This window comes from Salmo salar, chromosome ssa02 (assembly GCF_905237065.1).
Source record: "Salmo salar chromosome ssa02, Ssal_v3.1, whole genome shotgun sequence".
Lineage (NCBI taxonomy): Eukaryota > Metazoa > Chordata > Actinopteri > Salmoniformes > Salmonidae > Salmo > Salmo salar.
Window position 1 is genome coordinate 73,068,412 of NC_059443.1, and position 26,859 is coordinate 73,095,270.

The window sequence follows — 26,859 nt, forward strand, 5'->3', positions numbered from 1 at the left end:
TGATGTCATCACATAACAGACAAGCTACTGAGATCTCAGTAAACCAATAGAACGACCTCCGCATCGCCCCCTACAGAATGTTATCAGTACTGATTAATAAATCTACTATAATCTCCACCACCAGTCATCTCTCTCTATTGAGCCTGGGGACGAGGTTACAGTTATTGTAATAAACTAGATGTTTCAACTCAGTCAATTCAGGAAGTGAAGTGAAATTCTATTCATGGATTGAGAATTCCACATGGAAAATGACGGTCATCGATGATAAATTGAATTGTGATTATTTTAATGAATTTAATTGAATTCTATTCAATTGGACCCCAGCTCTGGTAACGATAACACGACCTCTTCTCTTCAGAATACAGAGCATAGAATTACATATTAGAATCTAATTACATATTAGAACTTCATTACATATTGAAATGTAATTCCATGTAAATCAGATTTTATTAGGATCTCTGTGCTACAGTCTATCCGGAGTTAGTAGTTGTGATATTGTTGAGGTTCTGGTCCAATGCTTTAGGGTCGAGTGCTTAAAAGGCTGATTGGTAGAGGGCGGGGACATGAGCAATGCATTCTGGGTCAGCGGTAGACACGGGCTGAGGGGCCGCTGCATTGTGGGTGGAAGTTATATTTTCTTCATCATCACCATCTTCCTCATCATCAACCTTTGAGACAGTGAGGAGAATCATGACTGTTACCATTAGGTGAAGACAGAAACACACACACGCATGCGCACATACATACACTCTCTCTCTCTCTCCTCTCCCTCACCTCTTCAGTGCTTCCTGTGTCTGCATCAGGCCTGTTCGAGATTGACCCTGTGAAACACACAATAGACTGTATATTATAAATCTTTGTATGTATATGTGTGTGTGTGATATTGATGGTATCTCACCTAGAGCCTTGTTGCGTCGTCAGCACCTGTAGAATATGAGGGTGATGACAGCAAACACCAACACAGCCAGACTCACACACACAATGATCACCACTGAGGTACCTGGAATACAGGGAGGTATGAGGGGTGATAAATGACAGAAATTAACCGGTGAATGTCCTGTATGGTAGACATAATATCATAATCTGTAATACCATCATCATCACCATCCTCATCATCATCGCCACCCTCCTCACCAGTCTCACCTGTTGTAGGACAGCAAGTAAAAGTGAGACCTCTTCTCCATTTCCTCCTTCAGGGTTGCCACAACAACCACCAGCACAGAGTTGAACAACATGTATTTGTACTAGTGTTTATTATGGATCCTCAATAGTTCCTGCCAAGGCAGCAGCTACTCTTCCTGGGGTTATTATGGATCCTCATTAGTTCCTGCCAAGGCAGCAGCTACTTTTCCTGGGGTTTATTATGGATCCTCATTAGTTCCTGCCAAGGCAGCAGCTACTCTTCTGGGGTTTATTATGGATCCTCATTAGTTCCTGCCAAGGCAGCAGCTACTCTTCCTGGGGTTTATTATGGATCCTCATTAGTTCCTGCCAAGGCAGCAGCTACTCTTCCTGGGGTTTATTATGGATCCCCATTAGTTCCTGCCAAGGCAGCAGCTACTCTTCCTGGGGGTTATTATGGATCCTCATTAGTTCCTGCCAAGGCAGCAGCTACTGTTCCTGGGGTTATTATGGATCCCCATTAGTTCCTGCCAAGGCAGCAGATACTGTTCCTGGGGTTATTATGGATCCCCATTAGTTCCTGCCAAGGCAGCAGCTTCTCTTCCTGGGTTTTATTATGGATCCTCATTAGTTCCTGCCAAGGCAGCAGCTACTCTTCCTGGGCTCCAGGAACATTAAGGCAGTTCTAAAAACATTACATTTCACAACACTGTGTTCCTTCAGGCCACTACCACATATCTACAACATAATATCCATGTGTACTGTACGTGTGTGTATGCATGTGTGTGTCTCTTCACAGTCCCTGCTGTTCCATAAGGTGTAGTTTTGTCTGGTTTTTAAATCTGATTTTACTGCTTGCATCAGTTACTTGACGTGGAATAGAGTTCCATGTAGTCATGGCTCTATGTAGTACTGTGTGCCTCCCATAGCCTGTTCTGGACTTGGAGACTTTGAAGAGACCTCTGGTGGCATGTCTTGTGGGGTATGCATGGGTGTCTGAGCTGTGTGCTAGTAGTTTAAACAGACAGCTCGCTGCATTCAACATGTCAATACTTTTCACAAATACAAGTATTGATGAAGTCAATCTCTCCTCCACTTTGAGCCAGGAGAGATTGACATGCATAGTATTAATGTTAGCCCTCTGTGTACATTTAAGAGAACGCCGTGCTGCCCTATTCTGGGACAATTGTAATTTTCCTAAGACTTTTTTTGTGGCACCTGACCACACGACTGGACATAACAATATGTTTTGACCATGACAGTTTACAATACAGGGTTACTCCAAGCAGTTTAGTCTCCTCAACTTGATTTCACTTGCTGTGGTAGCTGACGTGTATAATGTTGAGTCATCAGCATACACAGACACAAGCTGCGAAGAGGCCCCAGCGCGTCTCAAGCCGAGAGACGTCTTCATACCAGATCACACTGTTATAACACGTTCATGACATCTTTCTAGAAAGACAAACAAGGATGCGTTTATCTAGAAAACACACTTTATTTACCTATGAACGTTATTCACGTAGAAAATACATTCTGTGTATAGAAAACTGTCCAGAAATATAATACATACATGGCAAATGTATAGTAAACTAAGAAATTCTAAGTCTGGTTGCAGAAGATTCTGTCCAGGGTTAACGTATTCTTAACGGTATTCCTTAAATATAAACTACATGATTTAAATATAAAACTACTTCCTGTTGTGAGGGAGAAATAATGGCCTCTATATTGAGGTGAGGGATCTTTCATTTAAATGCATAGATCATTTCAAAACAAAAGTTGATATTCTTTGCTCAATAAACATAGCTTTATGTCGGTTTTTGGACAGTTCTCACTTGCTGCATCAACAACAGGTAGCAACAATACATGTTGTGTATACTATTGAGTAAAGAGGAATGCTATGGGTATAACATGAAAGCCTATATCTCCCATGGTTACTGTGCTAACATCCCATCTCGTGATAGTACACAATCCAACAGCGGCACCATACAAAGCCCAGATCCTACGCAAGTCATACATTCCAACCATTTCTGTACAAAAAGTTAACCTAGTTAGCTAACTCATACACACTAGCTGAAACACACACCTCTCACTCACACTTCCCTCCACCCTGTTATTGTAGGCATCCTGGAAAAGTAAAGACCATTCAAGCATAGGAATAGATTCAGCATTGACTTGAACGGGAAGGTCCGTTCTATAGATTATATTTCTATGCATTCAAACAGCATTGTTTCTGTTCTGAACGAATGACTATGGGTATTATCAGACTATGAGTATTGATCAGTGGCAATACTTTCTATTGATTTGATCAGAATCCAAAACCATGAAACCCACCCATGATCCCTAAACCCCTAGAATAGGTACGTGAAGAGATGCCATCTGTAAAGAAATGCCACCAAGAGATACAAATCTAATCCCCCAAAACAGGAGTTTTCAAACCTCTCCTGGGGGACCCACAGACAAATGGATTTCATCTATTCAAGAGCTAGAACACCTGATTACATTAGTCAACTAAGCATCAAGCCCTTGACTTGGTGAATCAGGTGACCTCTTACTCCAACAGTCTCTCTGGCAGTAAATGTCTTGGAGAGGGAGTCAAATAGAATCCATTCATTCTCACCCCAATATCACTCTCATATCAACTAATCATCAAGCCCTTGACTAGGTGAACCAGGTGAGCTAGTTCAGGGCTACAACAAAGTTGTGTTAAATGTCTGGGGGTCCCAGAGGAAAGGTTTGGAAACCACTGCTAACAAGCCAATGGCTCTAGCCTGTACATGGCAACATTCACCAGTAGGGAAGTAGAGCTAAAAAGAGGCTTATACTAAAGGAAGCTAAAACAACATGTATTTGATGGTCTCTGGTTCTACAGTGCAGGAGTGCTGATCTGGGATCAGGTGCCCTCTGTCCATGTAGTCACATGTATGATTATCTAAAAGGCTACACTGATCCTAGATCAGCACGCCTACTCTAAGATGCTTTTTGAATACGGGTTGCAGGTTTTCCCTCAGTTCACTAGTGGTTCTGAAGTGGACTCACGAGGTCCAAAGTGGCAGTGTCCTCAACTAAAGGACAAGAGACACCGTGACGAAAGTTGGCCGTGCGCAGTAGGTCTCCTGATGGGTGTCGACGAACGATGGCGATTCAACACGCAGAATGGTCTGGAAATGAACAGAAAATGAGGGCGGTGGACGTTCTTCGGTCAGAGGCGATAGGGAGGACAGCCACCTGTTGCTTTTCACTGTTCGTCGGGCGCCGTCCGTTTTGTCCTTAAGAAGTTCATAGTTTATAGCTATCAGGACTAGGGTGGAAGAACCTGTGCGATGGTCTCCTTGGCACTCTGACTCAGTCTCTCCGGAAACACCACCTCGTACTCCACCAGCAGGTCACCGCGGCGATCGGGCCTCTTGGACAGAGGAAGCCCCTCCCCCGTGATGCGTCGTTTCATCCCCGGACGCACCACGTCCCCTGTCGTCACGGTTACTGTCCTGCCGTCCAACGTGGGGGCGATGACCGTGCAGCCGCACAGCGCCTGAAGGAGAGAGAGAGAGAGGTTACGCTTCATCGCTCTAGTCTACATACAAACCGTTGTCTGTACGTTCAATAATTATTATCATTCTGAGTACTATCAATTTGTTTTAGCAAGCATTCGGAGAGCAACATGTAAAAACAGAGTATATTTAGTTTAGTTAAAGTTCAGATCATTCTGCCTTACCTCTCTGAGGGAGACCTTGGCGGGGTAAACGATGTCAGAGCCGTCTCGCCGGAACAGCGGGTGTGGCTTATCCTTGACCACGAACACCACGTCTGCCGGGATGTTAGTCGGCGTCTCGTCCCCCTCTTTAGGGAAGGTGACCTTCGTCCCCTCCTTCCATCCCTTCTTTATCTCCACCACCAGGATCTTGTCCTCCATCCGGGTGGTGCGTCTGTCTGCGTTCAGCCGCTTGTGGGATATCTTCATTCTCTTAGTGCAGCCTGAGAGCACCTTTAAAAAAAAACACCACAATGGGAATGAGGCATCGACTTTATTATCCTAGACAACTTTTTAAATTGTATGATGTGCTGCGTGTACATGGATACTTTGAATTGTCAAATAAAATAAGTCAACCAACCAACCTCCTCTAAGGTCACCCTGAGGTCGTGGAGCACGGGTGGGTCCTGGTGCTTCTCAACCATCTGGCCCCCCATCCCCCCTCCCCCCATCCCTGTGCTGAAGGAACGGGGGAACCCCCCCATGCCGCCGCCCCCCATCCCGAAACGGGCGAAGGGATCGTCAGTGTCCATGTTGTCCCCATCTGGGCCCCCGCCGTTTCGGGGGAAGAACTGGTCGAAGGGGCTCCGGCCCCCGAAGAACTCGGCGAAGATGGCGTGGGGGTCGCCTTGGAAGGAGTAGCTGAAACTAGGGCCCCCGGGAGCACCCCCTCCTCCTGAAGGGCCTCCTCCCTTCAACCCTGGAGAGAGAGAGAGAGAGAAATAAACATTTGTGGCTCTGGTCCAGACTTCTTTCAATAGAAGTTGTGTAAACATTTCCTATGTGCAGTGGCACCCATGGGTGGGGAAACAATGTGTCTGTGTGTAGGGCTAGAAGGGAGGCTGATGAAGGCAGGACGGCTCTGTGTGTAGGGCTAGAAGGGAGGCTGCTGAGGGGAGGACGGCTCTGTGTGTAGGGATAGAAGGGAGGCTGCTGAGGGGAGGACGGCTCTGTGTGTAGGGATAGAAGGGAGGCTGCTGAGGGGAGGACGGCTCTGTGTGTAGGGATAGAAGGGAGGCTGCTGAGGGGAGGACGGCTCTGTGTGTAGGGGATAGAAGGGAGGCTGCTGAGGGGAGGACGGCTCATAATAATGGCCAGAACAGAGCAAATGGAACGGCATTGTATGTATTTGATACCATTCCACCACTTCCGCTCCAGTCATTACCATGAGCCCTGTCCTCCCCAATTAAGGTGCCACCATTCTCCTGTGGTCTAGTGTCTGTTGCTATACACGGAATAATGCAGCTTGACCGTTGAGTTATCTAGCCTGGTCCTTAAAGACAACTGATAAGAACGCAGCAGCACCGTTGTAACCTCGGGCTACTGTCGGTACCAGGAATACACAACGACACCATCTGTCGTTTGAGAAGCTTGCTGACAGGCTAGCCTGTCAAAGTCAAACTCTCCGCCCCGCTGTGACGTCAGCGCCAGAACCTTCCAGCAGTGGGCGCGCACCTCTCCCTCGGCGTGCAGCCAATCAGCAGTGTTATTGTATCTATCCGTTTTTCCCTATCCATTCTTATGATTGTGCCGCAAGGGACTCTTGTTGGAACTCGCGAATCCCTTGCAGCACAATCATAAGAATGGAGAAGGAAAAAAAACGGATAGACGCAACAAGCCTGCTGTGTCTTGCCCTTTCTAGTTATAAAATATATCTCACATAGGCTTATAAACTATTGCTCACACAGGCCAAGGAGGGTAGGCTTATGAGGTATTGCTTGGCTTGTTATAAGCATATAGCGTTTGTTTTAGGATCTTCTGTGGCCCAAAGCGTTAGAACACTAGAAATTCAAGAACGATTTCAGCACCGATGAAGAAGAGTAGATTATCAGAGGAAAGAGGCAGTTCTTGAGCGAGATCTTGAAATGCCTTTCGCCTTAATACTCATCAAAATATCCAGCGACAATGACTCAGCTTTACATCTTTATAATCGCAGTTTTGAAATCGTTTCCGATAGGCCTACCTAACTAAAGCACTTTGGAAAACAAAGTGTATTTATTCATCACTTTTAATAATAACGTGTTGCGTCTGGTAAATAGAACACGTACCTTCTTCGCCGAATCGGTCGTAAATGTCCTTTTTCTTTGGGTCGCTCAGAACGTCATAAGCTTCAGCTATTTCTTTAAACTTGTCCTCGGCTTTGGGAGACTTGTTTTTATCCGGGTGGTAACGCAGAGCCTGCTTACGATAAGCCTTCTTGATCTCGTCCTCCGTCGCTCCTTTCTGTATTCCCAGGACACTATAGTAGTCTTTACCCATTTTGACCATTTAGCTGTAGGTGTGTTTATTCCGAATAGCTGCGAGAAATAGTTTAAAGTTCCCTTGATTGAGCCTGTGCTGACTGTCAATCAAATGCACACAAGGTAGACGGGTTGTTCTCTTTAAATGCGCTGGTCCGCTTGCAGGCAGTCTATCTGTGGAATGGTAAATAAACGTATGAAAACCTGACCTGCACACATACTGTTGAAGAACGCTACTGTTTTGTCAGCTCAACTCGACACTCCGCTTGGGACCCATTCTAGTTTATACCCGCGCAGAAAGTTCGAGAATTTTCTAGTAGAATCAGGAAGAGTCTGAACGCAGCTCAGCTCCTGTCGGACGAAGGTTCCTGGGACCGATCACGCCTACTGGAGCGTCACTGAGTTTCAAAGTTCGACAGGACACGCCTCTGTAGTCTAGCCGAAACTCATCCACGTCTTCCTTGCAGAAATCTCACCTTGTGTGTGTGTGTGTGTGTGTGTGTGTGTGTGTGTGGGGTGGCAGATCCAGTGTTGACTCACTGGATGTATGAAAGGTACTAAGAATCGTGTTAGTGAACAAAAGGTATCACAATGTGTCTGTCGGAAAAGCTTTATGGATCCCCTGAGCAAAACTGATTCCCTCATAATGTGGTTTGTCTGTCGCTTTTGTTGGAACTATAGGTTTAGTCCTCGCTATACTTCAGGTTTATAGGTACTATGGGTTAGGTTGAGCCCCGTCCTTTCTCAATTTAAATTATGACGTTATTTCAACTTTACTAGCCTCTTGGTCAAATACCCACAAACAGGTCTAGGTCTGTCCTTGGCAAACAGCCTTGCTGCTTTTGAAAACCACCGCTGGCACATTATGCCCAATATAACAGCCAGTAATCGACGAACTAAAATTGCTGATCTGTAAAGTCAGTATAGCTTGCCCTGGTGTTGATAACATAAGATTTACTAAAAATAATCACCCGCTAATACAATTTACCCCGCATCTCCATTTGTCCCAACGGATCACTCCATTGTGGGAATCTACTCCCCCATTGGCTACAGTACGGGAAGTAAGGCATATCTACTTAGCTTTCCGACACATTGATTGGACGTGATATTAAAGAGGTAACCATTGGACTTCCCAGCCACTGGACCAATTGGGGACCTCAACGCCATCACTGCTTCCTCTTGCTCTGATTGGAAGACACGACCCGTCGCTCACCTTGGATGAGAGCGAACACAAACTGCCAAGATGAAGCATTACGAGGTAAGATAGTATCCGCTGTAACTCTAAACCTTTAATCGGGATTCTGTACATTACATTTCTAACTGTTTCATACCGGTGTTGTAAGATTGTCCGTTCGTTTCCCAACGGTCAGATTTAGGATGGTTAGGACACGCTGGAGAACAGAGACGAGCTCACCCGGGATGTCAGTCTCCAGCCCGTGTGGTGTGCTTGTGGACTCTCTCTTGTCGAAGTTGTGGTCTACTTGCCTGAAATTCACATATCATGGACGTAGCCTATCACTTCTACATTCACAATAAACAGCAGTCCAACCAACCAAACCGATAGGTTACTAGTTTATTTTCTATTTACCAGTCGTTCTTTTCTCACAATGCGTAAACTAGGCTACGCCACCGCTGGTGGATTGGAACGCTGCAGACTTCTTATCTCGGGATTGTTGCTTCATTGCAGGGCAGCTAGACTATCATTGCAGGTGAACAGTCAAGTGCGCATCAAATCTAACCTTGTGGGGACTGTTGTGTCGTAAAATAATGTAGCCTCTTGGGTAGAAATGTTGACCGTTACACTACTTTACTGCATGGACATCGAGGCCACTGCGTCTCAGATCAGACTGACTGACATTGGTGATCTGCATGTAGGAGAGTAAAGTGATGACACAACTAGGCCTAGCTTAAATCTAAAGTCCTGTTGCACATAGCCTCGTCAACTTAGGTTTTTCGATCACAAATACGAGACAAAGTTAATATAGTAAGTAAGAAAGGCTGCATGCAAGGAGGTATATTTAATCAAATCAAAGCCCACAGGCGACTTTATGTTAAATGCATAGCAAACAGGCAATAATGGTAGTCGCTATGTCCTCTGAAACACATGACCACCTTCACTCTCATGGCTGTATAGGCAGACAGACCCATAGACATTTACCTCTACATGAGCTGTCCTTGTGGCTCTCTCAGACACTATACACACAGATCTAGGACCAGATTAACCCCCACTAGCCATTTGGGGGTAATCACATACTAACTGATCTTAGATCAGTGTCTAGAGGGGAGTTAATCCTCCTACAGTCAGATTTTAAAACCGCTTTCTAGACTGCAGGCTAGCTAACTACAGCAGGTGTTGTCATGGCTACCAGGACTGACACTACAGCAGGTGTGCCGACCGAACCCAATCGACAGGATGTGAAGGAGCCAGTTTGGGGAGTTGTGTAGAGTTAGAAGTGCCCAGACCAGTGTCCCCCCCCCCCCCCATGTCTCCTCCTGTCATACCAGACCTGGGTTCAAATAATATTTGAACTCGTTGCCAATACTTTGAGAGTTTGCTCTCTAGCCTGTCTAGATTTGTAGATGGGCATCTGTTGCAGCTATTGGACTATTCCATTGGTCTGTTAAAGCCAGGCAAGCTCAATCAAGCAAATAATGTATTTCAAAATCATTTCGAATAGTACTTCAACCCAGGTCTGTCTGATACCTATATGCACTGGGAGGTTCTCATTCCAAGAACGTTCTCTCTTTCTAATGTAGTAAATGAGGGGACAGAACAGCTTGAGAGGTGCTGGAACCCGCTAGCCTGCTACAATGTAACCTAGTGTTCTGCCAGAAAGGTCCAGAACCCTTGGAGGCCGTAGTTAGCTAACATACAAGCAGGCTACAGTAATATCAAGATTAGTCTGCAGTACTCAACTGTGAGCCCAGTAAGCCCAATATAAACATGTTATTCCACTGGTAAGATGTGCATTTGACTATAGGATAAATGTTGGGCCTGTATCAATGCATCATTGGCCATCAGGGAACGATTGCTAACAATCAACAAGATTACTGTCTGCATCCATCTTGAATCCAAATGATCTTCAATGAATACATTTATCACAACACAAAATCACTGCTGATGTAGTTATAACACATATCCACAAGGTGGAGCCAAAGCACTGTAATAGTAAATGTAGACCTAGGCATGACACCTGCTGCCTCGCTGCACTGACAACACACATTGGGGAAGATGGACACTCATTCCACCATACCACAGATCTAGGATCAGATTACCATACGCACAATGCTAATATGAACCATTCGGGTGGTAGAATATACCTGACTGTAGATCAGTTGCTAGTCCACTACATCAGCATCAGGTCTGTCCATAGAGAACGTTGTGCTAAGCTCACAGTGCATTTCTGTGCTTAAACAACCAGTAAATAATATCAATCATTAACACTGACCTGTGTGTAAGTGAGAAGGCTGGTGTGGAGATGCCAGGAGCCCGAGTCCAGTAGACTGGAGATACACCATCTGTCAACCTGTAGAGAGAGAACCTATTAGTGCACTATAATGAGCTGGAGTGTTCTCACAATCCCTCTCTTTCCCACACTCAATCATGGCAGCACAGCACTACTCCAACTTGCACTACTACCCGAGTCTTGAATTTAGCTAGGTCCAATGCTGTCTTACTCTAGAGCTCCACGTTTTACCCCATCCCTACCCTAACACCGCCCTACCCTAACACCGCCCTACCCTAACACCGCCCTACCCTAACACCGCCCTACCCTAACACCGCCCTACCCTAATACCGCCCCAGCCCTACCCTAACACTGCCCTGCCCTACCCTAATACTGCCCTACCCTAACACCGCCCTACCCTAACACCGCCCTAACCCCACCCTAACACCGCCCCTGCCCCACCCTAACGCCGCCCCTGCCCCACCCTAACACCGCCCCAGCCCTACCCTAACACTGCCCCCACCCTAACACTGTCCCTACCCTAACACTGCCCCTACCCTAACACTGCCCCTACCCTAACACTGCCCCTACCCTAACACTTCCCCCACCCTAACACTGCCCCAGCCCTACCCTAACACTGCCCCAGCTATGACAGTTGTCTATCCCATACTACTTTAGACCCCCAGCACAAGGAAAGGCTGGTATCCCAGGGGGGTCTTTATATAGACAGGGGGTAGAGCGGATGGAATGGGGGGGTTAAATAGCTAGAGAAATCCTAGCCATGTCTGGCTTGCTGTGTGTGTGTGTGTGTGTGTGTGTGTGTGTGTGTGGACTACAAAGCATCATTTTATGGGCAGTTCTACAGTAATGGGATTGCGTAGACTCAGAGTTTTCACTTTAAAATGTATATCAAACAAAAACCATTGATTTCACAGTGCAGAAAACTATACAACTCTACAGAGCCTTGCAAAAGTATTCACCCCCCTTGGCATTTTTTCCTATTTTGTTGCATTACAACCTGTAATTTAAATAGATTTTTATTTGGATTTCATGTAATGGACATACACAAAATATTCCAAATTGGTGAAGTGAAATAAAAAAAATAACTTGTTTAAAAAAAAAAGAAGGAAAGTGGTGCGTGCATATGTATTCATCAAATAAGCAAACACATTTGGCGTTCCCCAAAAGGCATGTGGGAGACTCCCCAAACATATGGAAGAAGGTACTCTGGTCGGATGAAACTAAAATTGAGCTTTTTGGCCATCAAGGAAAACGCTATGTCTGGCACAAACCCAACACCTCTTGTCACCCCGAGAACACCATCCCCACAGTGAAGCATGTTGGTGGCAGCATCATGCTGTGGGGATGTTTTTCCATCAGCAGGGACTGGGGAAACTGGTCAGTATTGAAGGAATGATGGATGGCCCTGAATACAGGGACATTTTTGAGGAAAACCTGTTTGTCTTCCAGAGATTTGAGACTGGGACGGAGGTTCACGTTCCAGCAGGACAATGACCTTAAGTGTACTACTAAAGCAACACTTGAGTGGTTTAAGGGGAAACATTTAAATGCCTTGTAATGGCCTAGTCAAAGCCCAGACCTCAATCCAATTGAGAATCGGTGGTATGACTTAAAGATTGCTGTACACCAGCGGAACCGATCCAACTTGAAGGAGCTGGAGCAGTTTTGCCTTGAAGAATGGGCAAAAATCCCAGTGGTTAGATGTGCCAAGCTTATAGAGACATATCCCAAGAGACTTGCAGCTCTAATTGCTTCAAAAGGTGGCTTTACAAAGTATTGACTTTGGGGGGGTGAATAGTTATGCATGCTCAAGTTTCTATTTTTTTTGGTGTTATTTGTTGTTTGTTTCACAAAAAATATTTTGCATCTTCAAAGTGGTAGGCATGTTATGTAAATCAAATGATAACCCCCCCAAAAAAAAGTAATCTATTTTAATTCCAGGTTGTAAGGCAACAAAATAGGAAAAATGCCAAGGGGGATGAATACTTTCGCAAGGCACTGTATGCACAAGGACTACTTTGAATAATTGACACAGTAAATAGGTATTTGCTAGAAAAACTGTACATATGCAAAGTTGGGTAACAGAATTGGAGTAAAATCTCCCTCAGTTTTATTCTGTTACCAAACACTGTATCTGCACATTTCTTCCTGTGAAGGTGTTTTTGTAAAATGTTCTGACATTTTTAAAAGTAGTCCTTGTGCATAGAGTTCTATGGTTTATCTTTGAAATCAATGGTTTTTGTTTGGTATACATTTGAGGTCTTGGCGTGATTGTTAACATAGTAAATTGATATTGGACCGACATATCTAGGAACTTAAGGGTATAGGGTGTTGGTTCCGGACAGTATTGGAGAGGGGGTGGTTGAACGGAGGGGAATTCTCCTAACTAAGCCATGAGTCTCTGGAGTATTATCACCCTACTGTGTGTGTGTGCGTGTGTGTGTGTGTGGGAGGGGGAGGGGGGGGAGGTGTGGAGGTAGGTAGGGAGAAGGTTGCTTACACAGAGCTTTTTATTTAGCTGTGAGGGGGACTGACAACACATACTTCCTTCTAGACTGGGGAGGGGGTGCTCGGGTATCATAGTGGGGGGGGGTTCAAAATCAACTCAACACAGGAATGCATCAACTTTCCTTACTGTTCTTTAAACTTTGCTCCCTGCTGTAAATGACTTCACAGGGGAGCAGGGCTGTGTGGGGGTGGGGTTAAATAAAGCAGCCAGCGTGCCAGGAAAGAAGGAATGAGAAGGGGGGGGTGACCGAATGATAGAAAGGATGAAGAGAGGGAGGGGTGGGAGGAAAAACGACGGAGCGAACGAGGGGGAGAGAGATTTATTTCCACAGCTGAAACCAGGCGCCCCTCTCTTCGCTCAAACTGAGGGAATTAAGAAAAGGTATTTTTCCAGACAAAGGGATTAAATAGAGAGGCTAGTGGTGGAGGAGTGTGGATATGGATACCATAGTACTAGAGGGGGCTACCCACAAAAAGGCTGGTCCGGGGAGTGTCCCAGGGGTGCCAGCACCCCTCGTTAAACGGCCCAAAGCTAAGAAGGCTAAGAAAGCTGTGGTTTTCTTTGAGGTGGAGATTCTGGATGCCAAGACCAAGGACAAACTCTGCTTCCTGGACAAGGTAAGACGGCTTCACAAATACTGGTGTGTGTGTGTGGGGGGACACGTCTATCTGTGTGTGTACGTCTATCTCTGTGTGTGTGTGTGTGTGTGTGTGTGTGTGTGTGTGTGTGTGTTAAATAGTCCTATCTAGCCTGCACCTGTTGCACTATTAGTCGAATGTAGGACACTCCACTGTACTCAGGTCAGAAGTGCTGTCTGTCTGTTTGAGCCCAGTCAGTCAGTATAGTGCTGTGAAGCTCCAGGTACAACCTGAAGTAGTTACCTGTTGAGGACAGACGTTCCGCTAGCGGAACGCCTAGCCAATATCCAATGGAACAGCGTGGCGCGAAATACGAAAACCTCAAAAATCCAATAATTTCCATTTCTCAAACATACGACTATTTTACACCATTTTTTGAAAGATACACTTCTCCTTAATCCAACCACATTGTCCGATTTCAAAAAGGCTTTACAGCGAAAGCAAAACATTAGATTATGTCAGGAGAGTACATAGACCAAAATAACCACACAGCCATTTTCCAAGCAAGCATATATGTCAATAAAACCCAAAACACAGCTAAATGAAGCACTAACCTTTGATCTTCATCAGATGACACTCCTAGGACATTATGTTACACAATACATGTATGTTTTGTTCAATTAAGTTCATATTTATATCCAAAAACAGCTTTTTACATTGGCGCGTGATGTTCAGAAAATGTATTCCCACCAACAACTTCCGGTGAATTTACAAAAATACTCATCATAAACGTTGACAAAATACATAATTATTTTAAGAATTATAGATACAGAACTCCTTTATGCAACCGCTGTGTCAGATTTTAAAATAAAAAAACAGCGTGGTCGCGGGAACGCGCATATCCAATCCCTTTGTTGCCAGGCAGACCACTCAGTAACTGACCTCCTATACTCTGCCCAGTGACAGGAGAAGGCTCAAACCACTTTCCGAAGGCTTTAGACAGCCAATGGAAGCCTTAGAAAGTGCAACGTAACAGCACAGATACTGTAGTTTCGAAAGGGACTAGAAAGAACTACAATTCTCAGATCCTCCACTTCCTGGTTGACTTTTTCTCAGGTTTTTGCCTGCCATATGAGTTCTGTTATACTCACAGACACCATTCAAACAGTTTTAGAAACTTCAGTGTTTTCTATCCAAATACTAATAATATGCATATTCTCGTTTCTGGGCAAGAGTAGTAACCAGCTTAAATCGGGTACGTTTTTTTCATCCGGCCGTGAAAGTACTGCCCCTATCCATATCAGGTTTTAAGCCTTGTCTGAGCCAGAACGGCCCATAGTGGTCAGTACTACCTAGGACTGTAGTGAACTATCACTTATGGCTTAGAGGTTAAAACTCCTCTCTATTATCATGGTGTTATAGACTGATGGTTAAATGAGAGGTGTAAAACCTAGCTAGGTTTAGCATGGTGTTATAGACTGATGGTTAAATGACAGGTGTAACACCTAGCTAGGTTTAGCATGGTGTTATAGACTGATGGTTAAATGACAGGTGTAACACCTAGCTAGGTTTAGCATGGTGTTATAGACTGATGGTTAAATGACAGGTGTAACACCTAGCTAGGTTTAGCATGGTGTTATAGACTGATGGTTAAATGACAGGTGTAACACCTAGCTAGGTTTAGCATGGTGTTATAGACTGATGGTTAAATGACAGGTGTAACACCTAGCTAGGTTTAGCATGGTGTTATAGACTGATGGTTAAATGACAGGTGTAACACCTAGCTAGGTTTAGCATGGTGTTATAGTTTTAATAGCACTGTATTAGGTTCTGTATGGTGTTAGTGTGATATTAGTAGGGCGTACAGGAGCTGCAAGGTATCAGGTCACGTCCTCGCAGGATTACCACTGCTCTGAGACCTGTTCTCAGCTTAACACAGTTTCCATGGCCATGTCATCCCCCCACTTTAGACTGCGACCCCCTGAAAAATAGAGATTCCTGAAGTAGGGCTTTGATGTGGGAGTGAGGATTTGATTTGGATATTGGAATTTTATATTGGTGGAGTTGAATAAAGTTATTCTAATCTAATGTTGTCAAGTAAATTATTTGGAATGTCTGGGGTGAAGTCATAAAGAGACTAGAATGTCTGGGAGAGACCTGTGATGTCACAAGTAGACTATAATCTTTTGAAGACCTTACCTCTGATGTCATAAAGATTAAATGTCTGGAGAATCCTTTTTGTGATTTTATAAAGAGTAGAATCTCTGGGAAAGACCTCTGATGTCATGAAGACACTAGAATATCTTGGGGAGACCTGCAATGCCATAAATATAATATCTGTGATGTCATGAGAGAGTAGAATATCTGGGGAAGGCCTGTGATGTCATAAGTAGACTAGAATGTCTGGAGAGGAACTCGGTGATGTCATAAAGAGAATAGAATGTCTGAGGGAAGACCTCTGTGACGTCACAGACAAATACAGTAGTAGAATAATGTCTGACTGTTGTCAGGATGCCAAAAAGAATGGAGTAGCCTAGTGGGGAGTCCAGTGTTCAGAACCGTTCAGTTTGACTGTTGTGACCCACCTTCAATACAGTCTTTGTACACACACCTAGTCCTTATCAACTAGCCAGTAAGGACTAACCATGACTTACCTATCATTTAGGAAAGGTTGGTTCTGGTCCGTTGTTCCTCTGCCTGGCGATTTTAATAGTGGGCCATGGCTGGGCAGAACCATCCAGTCCCTGCTGACTGGAGTTAGGGGGGTATGTGAGGGCTAAGCCCCCAGGATGAGGCAGTCTGGCTGGGGGAACAGGGTTCAGCACAAGCCCCTAAACCTCCAGACTTGGCTTCAATCTGGGAGTGGCCGCTGTTAAATGGTTGTGTGTGTGTGTGTGTGTCCATGGTTTTGTGTGTGCTTCATTTGTCAGTTTGTCTTTGTGGGATTGTTGTTGCGGTGTGGCTTTGACTGTGTGTGTTTTGGCGCTGTATGTGTCTGTTTATATTTATGTGTATGGTGATTAATACCAGCTGTTTGATACCCAGTACCCAGGGGGTGTGGCCAGAGCTAGAGCTAAATTTACTTGTAATCACATGAAAGGGCAATGAGAGGAGGGGGTGTGTGTGTGTGTGTGTCCCACTCATCTCTCTTGATTTGCAGGTTGAGCCAAATGCCACTATTGGGGAGATCAAGTGTATGTTCCACAAAAGCCGTGAGTACGACCTCAGATTTACATTACACAGCAGCGCATGCTACAACAATTAAATTCACTTCAATATACAGTATTTAAATTAAATAAAGCTAAAGAGTTGACCCCCCCTTGTCTGTCTTCTTTCTGTCTGGTCTCCCTTGTCCATCTGACTCAGATCCTCAATGGTACGCAGCCAGACAGTCCATCCGCCTAGACCCAAGTAAGTCTATCTCCAAACCAGTCTTCTGATGTTCAGTCTGTATGAAGACCGTGTTGATATCTATAGTATAGTAGTGATGGTAGCAGGCTGGTAGAGGACAGTGTTGATATCTATAGTATAGTAGTGATGGTAGCAGGCTGGTAGAGGACAGTGTTGATATCTATAGTATAGTAGTGATGGTAGAGGACAGTGTTGATATCTATAGTATAGTAGTGATGGTAGCAGGCTGGTAGAGGACAGTGTTGTTATCTATAGTATAGTAGTGATGGTAGAGGACAGTGTTGATATCTATAGTATAGTAGTGATGGTAGCAGGCTGGTAGAGGACAGTGTTGTTATCTATAGTATAGTAGTGATGGTAGAGGACAGTGTTGATATCTATAGTATAGTAGTGATGGTAGAGGACAGTGTTGATATCTATAGTATAGTAGTGATGGTAGAGGACAGTGTTGATATCTATAGTATAGTAGTGATGGTAGAGGACAGTGTTGTTATCTATAGTATAGTAGTGATGGTAGCAGGCTGGTAGAGGACAGTGTTGATATCTATAGTATAGTAGTGATGGTAGCAGGCTGGTAGAGGACAGTGTTGATATCTATAGTATAGTAGTGATGGTAGAGGACAGTGTTGATATCTATAGTATAGTAGTGATGGTAGCAGGCTGGTAGAGGACAGTGTTGTTATCTATAGTATAGTAGTGATGGTAGAGGACAGTGTTGATATCTATAGTATAGTAGTGATGGTAGCAGGCTGGTAGAGGACAGTGTTGTTATCTATAGTATAGTAGTGATGGTAGAGGACAGTGTTGATATCTATAGTATAGTAGTGATGGTAGAGGACAGTGTTGATATCTATAGTATAGTAGTGATGGTAGAGGACAGTGTTGATATCTATAGTATAGTAGTGATGGTAGAGGACAGTGTTGTTATCTATAGTATAGTAGTGATGGTAGCAGGCTGGTAGAGGACAGTGTTGATATCTATAGTATAGTAGCGATGGTAGCAGGCTGGTAGAGGACAGTGTTGTTATCTATAGTATAGTAGTGATGGTAGAGGACAGTGTTGATATCTATAGTATAGTAGTGATGGTAGAGGACAGTGTTGATATCTATAGTATAGTAGCGATGGTAGCAGGCTGGTAGAGGACAGTGTTGTTATCTATAGTATAGTAGTGATGGTAGCAGGCTGGTAGAGGACAGTGTTGTTATCTATAGTATAGTAGTGATGGTAGAGGACAGTGTTGATATCTATAGTATAGTAGTGATGGTAGAGGACAGTGTTGATATCTATAGTATAGTAGTGATGGTAGAGGACAGTGTTGATATCTATAGTATAGTAGTGATGGTAGCAGGCTGGTAGAGGACAGTGTTGATATCTATAGTATAGTAGTGATGGTAGCAGGCTGGTAGAGGACAGTGTTGTTATCTATAGTATAGTAGTGATGGTAGAGGACAGTGTTGATATCTATAGTATAGTAGTGATGGTAGAGGACAGTGTTGATATCTATAGTATAGTAGTGATGGTAGCAGGCTGGTAGAGGACAGTGTTGTTATCTATAGTATAGTAGTGATGGTAGCAGGCTGGTAGAGGACAGTGTTGATATCTATAGTATAGTAGTGATGGTAGAGGACAGTGTTGATATCTATAGTATAGTAGTGATGGTAGCAGGCTGGGAGAGGACAGTGTTGTTATCTATAGTATAGTAGTGATGGTAGAGGACAGTGTTGATATCTATAGTATAGTAGTGATGGTAGCAGGCTGGTAGAGGACAGTGGTGATATCTATAGTATAGTAGTGATGGTAGAGGACAGTGTTGATATCTATAGTATAGTAGTGATGGTAGAGGACAGTGTTGATATCTATAGTATAGTAGTGATGGTAGCAGGCTGGGAGAGGACAGTGTTGTTATCTATAGTATAGTAGTGATGGTAGCAGGCTGGTAGAGGACAGTGTTGATATCTATAGTATAGTAGTGATGGTAGAGGACAGTGTTGATATCTATAGTATAGTAGTGATGGTAGAGGACAGTGTTGATATCTATAGTATAGTAGTGATGGTAGCAGGCTGGGGAGAGGACAGTGTTGTTATCTATAGTATAGTAGTGATGGTAGAGGACAGTGTTGATATCTATAGTATAGTAGTGATGGTAGCAGGCTGGTAGAGGACAGTGGTGATATCTATAGTATAGTAGTGATGGTAGAGGACAGTGTTGATATCTATAGTATAGTAGTGATGGTAGAGGACAGTGTTGATATCTATAGTATAGTAGTGATGGTAGCAGGCTGGGAGAGGACAGTGTTGTTATCTATAGTATAGTAGTGATGGTAGCAGGCTGGTAGAGGACAGTGTTGATATCTATAGTATAGTAGTGATGGTAGAGGACAGTGTTGATATCTATAGTATAGTAGTGATGGTAGAGGACAGTGTTGATATCTATAGTATAGTAGTGATGGTAGAGGACAGTGTTGTTATCTATAGTATAGTAGTGATGGTAGAGGACAGTGTTGTTATCTATAGTATAGTAGTGATGGTAGAGGACAGTGTTGATATCTATAGTATAGTAGTGATGGTAGCAGGCTGGTAGAGGACAGTGTTGATATCTATAGTATAGTAGTGATGGTAGCAGGCTGGTAGAGGACAGTGTTGATATCTATAGTATAGTAGTGATGGTAGCAGGCTGGTAGAGGACAGTGTTGATATCTATAGTATAGTAGTGATGGTAGAGGACAGTGTTGATATCTATAGTATAGTAGTGATGGTAGAGGACAGTGTTGATATCTATAGTATAGTAGTGATGGTAGAGGACAGTGTTGATATCTATAGTATAGTAGCGATGGTAGCAGGCTGGTAGAGGACAGTGTTGATATCTATAGTATAGTAGTGATGGTAGCAGGCTGGTAGAGGACAGTGTTGATATCTATAGTATAGTAGTGATGGTAGAGGACAGTGTTGATATCTATAGTATAGTAGTGATGGTAGAGGACAGTGTTGATATCTATAGTATAGTAGTGATGGTAGAGGACAGTGTTGATATCTATAGTATAGTAGTGATGGTAGCAGGCTGGTAGAGGACAGTGTTGATATCTATAGTATAGTAGTGATGGTAGAGGACAGTGTTGTTATCTATAGTATAGTAGTGATGGTAGAGGACAGTGTTGATATCTATAGTATAGTAGTGATGGTAGCAGGCTGGTAGAGGACAGTGTTGATATCTATAGTATAGTAGTGATGGTAGAGGACAGTGTTGATATCTATAGTATAGTAGTGATGGTAGCAGGCTGGTAGAGGACAGTGTTGATATCTATAGTATAGTAGTGATGGTAGCAGGCTGGTAGAGGACAGTGTTGTTATCTATAGTATAGTAGTGATGGTAGAGGACAGTGTTGATATCTATAGTATAGTAGTGATGGTAGCAGGCTGGTAGAGGACAGTGGTGATATCTATAGTATAGTAGTGATGGTAGAGGACAGTGTTGATATCTATAGTATAGTAGTGATGGTAGCAGGCTGGTAGAGGGTAAGGATTGATCATGCAACCTGTTTGTGGGGCTGTTATTAATCAGAATTCTCCTCTCTCTCCATCAGAGGGTAAGTCTCTAAAGGATGAGGATGTTCTGCAGCATCTTCCTGTGGGAACCACGGCAACCTTCTACTTCCGAGACCTGGGAGCTCAAATCAGCTGGGTCACCGTGAGTACTCACAGGCACACACATACCACACACACACACGTACGCACGCGCTCACTAACTTGTCTGTTAGTTTCCTCCTGACCTTGGTGAAAATTAGTTTTTGTTAAGAGTCATTATTAATGCCCCTGTCACATTAACTGGGGAGGGAGAGACGTGGGGGAGGGAGAGACGTGGGGGAGGGAGAGACGTGGGGGAGGGAGGGGGGACTGTCGGTTAGGCAGGAGCAGGTGTGGAAAATAGAGGGGCGATAAATGTATCCTGGCTGGTTGACTGGCTGGTTGACTGGCTGGCTGGTTGACTGGCTGGCTGGTTGACTGACTGGCTGGTTGACTGGCTGGCTGGTTGACTGGCTGGCTGGTTGACTGACTGGCTGGTTGACTGACTGGCTGGTTGACTGACTGGCTGGCTGGACATCTGTTAGTACAACACATAAACACCAGTGTGACACTAGGAGGAGAAGGAGAGCTGGCCAGACTAGAGAGAGGGAGAAAAGTAAAGTTATGTTTTGTAAGTTATTCATGATGACCGTAGCAACAGTTTTTTTTTTTTTTTAAATGGCTTTGTCCTTTGCTGCGCAGACAAGAGTTTATTAATTTATTTTTTATTTTACCTTTATTTAACTAGGCAAGTCAGTTAAGAAGAAATTCTTATTTTCAATGACAGCCTAGGAACAGTGGGTTAACTGCCTTGTTCAGGGGCAGAACGACAGATTTGTACCTTGTCAGCTCGGGGATTCGAACTTTCAACCGGTTACTAGCCCAACGCTCTAACCACTAGGCTACCCTGCCGCCCCAATGAATGATCCGGAGCTCTGACATAACAGGGTTTATTATGAATGATCCGGAGCTCTGACACGACAGGGTTTATTATGAATGATCCGGAGCTCTGACACGACAGGGTTTATTATGAATGATCCGGAGCTCTGACACGACAGGGTTTATTATGAATGATCTGTAGCTGGACTATATTATTCTGAACAAAAAATATATAAATGCAAAGATTTCAAAGATTTTACTGAGTTACAGTTGACATAAGGAAATCAGTCAATTGAAATAGGTCTCTGATTGTCTCTCAGGTGTTTCTGACAGAGTATGGTGGTCCTCTCCTCCTCTACCTAATGTTCTACTTCCGTGTTCCCTTCATCTACGCCCCCAAATATGACTTCACCACCAGCAAGCACTGGGTCGTACAGTGAGTGTCTCTCACACACACACACACTGGGTCGTGCAGACGACTGTAGTCAGACGACTGTATATCTGAGTGGAACTGCAATGAGCCTCGTTAATGTGAATCATATTTGTCTGCTAGTTGAACTCTAGTTCATCGAACTACGAATGGCAGGAATAAAGAGAACCATTGTCTTTGGTTTCTATGGTGAGTATCCTGGTGCATGTTGGGTAATGTAGTTTGTGTGTGATCCCAGTCTAGCCTGTATGTGTCACTCCTTCCACTACCTGAAGAGACTCCTGGAGACCCTGTTTGTCCATCGCTTCTCCCACGGGACCATGCCGCTACGCAACATCTTCAAGGTGACACACACACACACACATGCATTCATAACACACACACTGACTCTCTCCCTCTTTCTCTCTCTCTCTGACTGACACACACCACAGCCTTAGTTGCCCTCTTACCTCATCGTGATGGTATATCACCTTACACATACCTCATCTGGGGAACCCTAGCCTGTCTCTTCAACCCAGGGTGACCTTTGAACCTGTTGAGAGATTCTGGGGTCGTCTGACACTGGTCCGCATCCTAATTGGCTCCCTATTTCCTATGTAATGCGCTACTTTTGATCAGGGCCCATATGACTCTGGTCAAAATTAGTGCACTATATAGTGGATAGGGTAATGGGCCCTGGTTAAAAGGTAGTGCACTGTATAGGGAATAGGGTGCAATTTGGGATGAAGCTTGTGTGTGATACAGTGTGTTCTGTCTTCCTGTGTTCCAGAACTGCACCTACTACTGGGGCTTTGCTGCCTGGATGGCCTACTATATTAACCACCCTCTATATACACCACCTAGTGAGTACGCTACTATATTAACCACCACCTAGTGAGTACGCTACTATATTAACCACCACCTAGTGAGTACGCTACTATATTAACCACCACCTAGTGAGTACGCTACTATATTAACCACCACCTAGTGAGTACGCTACTATATTAACCACCCCCTAGTGAGTACGCTACTATATTAACCACCCCTAGTGAGTATGCTGCTATATTAACCACCCCCCTAGTGAGTACGCTACTATATTAACCACCCCTAGTGAGTACGCTACTATATTAACCACCCCTAGTGAGTACGCTACTATATTAACCACCCCCTAGTGAGTACGCTACTATATTAACCACCCCCTAGTGAGTACGCTACTATATTAACCACCTCCTGGTGAGTACGCTGCTACATTAACCACCCCCTAGTGAGTAGGCTACTACATTAACCACCCCCTAGTGAGTAGGCTACTACATTAACCACCCCTCTGTATACAACACCTAGTGAGTACGCTACTATATCAACCACCCTCTGTATACACCACCTAGTGAGTACGCTACTACATTAACCACCCCTAGTGAGTATGCTACGATATTAACCACCCTCTATATACACCACCTAGTGAGTACGCTACTATATTAACCACCCCTCTATATACACCACCTAGTGAGTACGCTACTATATCAACCACCCTCTGTATACACCACCTAGTGAGTACGCTACTACATTAACCACCCCTAGTGAGTATGCTACGATATTAACCACCCTCTATATACACCACCTAGTGAGTACGCTACTATGTTAACCACCCTCTATATACACCACCTAGTGAGTACGCTACTATATTAACCACCCCCTAGTGAGTACCCTACTATACTAACCACCCTCTCTATACACCACCTAGTGAGTACCCTACTATATTAACCACCCTCTATATACACCACCTAGTGAGTACGCTACTATATTAACCACCCTCTGTATACACCACCTAGTGAGTACGCAACTATATTAACCACCCCCTAGTGAATACCCTACTATACTAACCACCCTCTCTATACACCACCTAGTGAGTACCCTACTATATTAACCACCCTCTATATACACCACCTAGTGAGTACGCTACTATATTAACCACCCTCTATATACACCACCTAGTGAGTACGCTACTATATTAACCACCCTCTGTATACACCACCTAGTGAGTACGCTACTATATTAACCACTCTCTCTATACACCACCTAGTGAGTACGCTACTATATTAACCACCACCTAGTGAGTGTGTTACTATATAAACCACCCTTGTCTTTTCAGCAATCTATGGTGAGCAGCAGGTCAGGATTGCCCTAATCATCTTTCTGGTAAGACTCTACTGTTCTATAATCTACTCTACTATAATGCACTCTACTCATCCTGTATACTATAGTAATAGAACAATATCATAGTAAATGGTTATTTAGTAGATGCGATCTTCTCAGTTCTGTCAGGTTGGTAACTTCTCCATCCATATCGCCCTGCGGAACCTCCGCCCACCAGGTACACACTCCTATTGAATATGCAAACATTACAACACATCAATCAATTCAACATACACACTGTTTTCTCTGTCTGCTACAAAACAGCAGCCCACAACAAACTGAATCTCTCTCTCCCTCCGTCTGTCTCCATCAGGATCTAAGACCAGGAAGATCCCCTACCCCACTAAGAACCCCTTCACCTGGATCTTCCTGCTGGTCTCCTGTCCCAACTACACCTATGAGGTGAGTCTTGGACCCCTAGGCACAGATCTCTTATCAGCTTCCCTCCACCAATCATAACCTTAACCATTAGTGGGGAAAATGCAAAGATCAGCGTCTAGGGGGCAACTTCACCCTGTATTTAGTCCAGGGTGACGCTGCCCTCTGCTGGTTAGGAGGAAGTGTGTAACATGTGTCTCTCAATGTAGTTGTTAGGATCATGGCCACCTAGTGGCAGAAGTTGGCAGTGAAATTCAGGGGTTGGATACCTGGTCGGTTATTCAACTGAAATGTCTTCCACATTTGACCCATCCCCTCTGAATCAGAGGGGGAGGGGGGGGGCTGCCTCAATCAACATCCACATTATTATGCGTGTGTGTAACACCATCGTTCTTTCTCCCATGTAGTCTGCCCATAGCTGCCTTTAGTGTGTGTGACATATATAAAAGTGTGTGTGTGTAACACCAGCTCTCCTCTCCTGTAGCTGGGCTCGTGGTTTGGCTTCACCTTGATGACTCAGTGTCTGCCGGTGGCTTTCTTCACGGCGGTGGGCTTCATCCAGATGACGGTGTGGGCCAAGGGGAAGCACCGCAGCTACCTGAAAGAGTTCCGGGACTACCCTCCTCTTCGCTCGCCCATCCTCCCCCTTCGTCCTCTAGAGGAGAATGGAGACCCCCCCTCCATCCCAAACCTACACTGGACTGAGAACCCTGCCCCCTTGACCCCCCCAAACATTTTGAGGAGACTGTCTTATACTATGCTTTCCCGCACAGAAGTTTCTGCCTAACAACGCTCCTTAACCCACTTTTGATTGGCTATTGTTATTTTTCTTATTAGTGTTTTGGCTGTTTTAATAACCTGACTGACAGTCTGGCCTGTCTCAAATGGTACACTACAGGGCCCTCTGGTCAAAAGTAGTGCACTACATAGGGGCTAGGGAGCCATTTGGGATGTAACAAGGTGTAGGCCTATCTGCTCTGGGTTACTTTAGTTTCTTTTTTACTCAAATGTTTGGAAGTATAACAACACCAAAGTCTCTGATCAGAAATGGGAAGTAAACCATGAGACACTTTTGGTCGTTCTGTTGGAACTTTCATTAGAAGTCATTCAGTTGATAAACCATGTCTTGATGATATAGACTGTTACTAGACTGGAGACTAATACACACCACTGTTACCACACTGGAGATGGGGGCCATATGATACAATAGAACACTAAATGGAATGCATCTCTAAGGCTGCATTTACAGGCAGACCAATTGTTATTTCCCCCCCCCACAAATTGTTCTTTTGACCAATCACAGATCCTTTTCAGACCTGATTGACAAATGAGTGAGAAAATCAGAATTGGGCTGCCTGTCTAATCCCAGCCTGTGATGGGGACGGAATGAGAAACTAAATTCAGATTCTATTCGATCAGTTGATGGATCTAGATTGTAGCAGAGCTACTGTCAGAGGGAAAGATGTCCATATGATCTAGGATCAGCTCCCCTCTTCTAATCATTATGAAATAAAAGGCTAACCTGATCCTAGATCAGGTGTTGTCAGAGACGCTCAGCCCTGGACTAGTTTTTCACCCCGTTGAACGTAGCGCAGGCAGGGCTAGTGATAAAGAAACAAAATAACCTCGAGTCAGACCCAGCATTAACTGGCGATAGCAGATGTCTGGACGGTGTCAGAGGTGGAACTGCGTTAAGAGAGGTCAAATCCCCAAGCAGCGCCGCGCGATAAGGTCGGTTAACGCTATCACGGACACTGCCATCGGATGCGACAAAATCCCATTCAGCCGTGTTAAAGTTCAAACACTTGAATTAGACTGGTAGGCAGAAATCCCCTCATTCAAATGAAAACATGCCTTAGCCTAACATCAATGGTTTGACAGAGTCATTATTCTTGACCCTGAAAGAGCCTACACTGTCTAACTCTGTTTTGAACTTCTAACACAGCACAGATAACAAGGGGTTTGTCAATAGCAGCCTCTGATTTGTCAGCTCCTGCTGCAGTTACACCTCCATCAGCTCTGTGGATCCAGCCAACGCTGGTTGGCACGCGATCTGATTGAATGTTTGGCCGGGATTCAGTTAGACCGCGGGTTGTCAACAATGCCGCTTTTAAAGGCAATTTTCCGATTGAGCCGACATACGCAGCGTTCACCGTGAATGAGATCTCTACTACAAACACAAACGTCGCCTTTAAAAGCAGCATTGTCGACAACCCACTGTCAGATAGCTGGCTCAGACCCTGCTATGATGCACACCCCTCCTACCTGGGGTGTATTCAACACAAATAAGTGTTTCTATTGGACAAATTGGGGTAGGTCCCTCCACGTTTGGTTCCCAGGCTCGTAACGTAGCAGGAAACAAA

General features: G+C 44.5%; 2 protein-coding genes and 1 long non-coding RNA gene across 3 annotated transcripts; 1 reads left to right on the plus strand and 2 right to left on the minus strand.

Moving 5' to 3' along the window:
• Window positions 1-269: 269 nt before the first annotated feature.
• LOC123730964 (uncharacterized) lies at window positions 270-1,020 on the minus strand. Its single transcript, XR_006762460.1, has 2 exons — window positions 775-1,020; window positions 270-668 (listed from the first exon to the last, which is right to left on the minus strand). It is a non-coding gene; the product is annotated as an uncharacterized lncRNA (long non-coding RNA).
• Window positions 1,021-2,597: 1,577 nt separating this feature from the next.
• LOC106591679 (dnaJ homolog subfamily B member 1) lies at window positions 2,598-8,129 on the minus strand. Its single transcript, XM_014182903.2, has 4 exons — window positions 6,919-8,129; window positions 5,236-5,570; window positions 4,835-5,104; window positions 2,598-4,651 (listed from the first exon to the last, which is right to left on the minus strand). The coding sequence occupies exons 1-4, from the start codon at window positions 7,136-7,138 to the stop codon at window positions 4,421-4,423; spliced, it is 1,056 nt and encodes a 351-aa protein (XP_014038378.1). The 5' UTR covers window positions 7,139-8,129; the 3' UTR covers window positions 2,598-4,420.
• A 117-nt stretch (window positions 8,130-8,246) lies between these two features.
• On the plus strand, window positions 8,247-26,052 carry LOC106595986 (very-long-chain enoyl-CoA reductase). The gene is made up of 12 exons (XM_045709659.1): window positions 8,247-8,368; window positions 13,653-13,703; window positions 16,825-16,876; window positions 17,031-17,075; window positions 20,658-20,761; window positions 21,837-21,952; window positions 22,185-22,290; window positions 22,716-22,788; window positions 24,075-24,121; window positions 24,239-24,296; window positions 24,432-24,520; window positions 24,981-26,052. Exons 1-12 carry the CDS (start codon window positions 8,354-8,356, stop codon window positions 25,281-25,283), a joined length of 1,059 nt encoding a protein of 352 aa, XP_045565615.1. The 5' UTR covers window positions 8,247-8,353; the 3' UTR covers window positions 25,284-26,052.
• The last annotated feature ends 807 nt before the right edge of the window (window positions 26,053-26,859 follow it).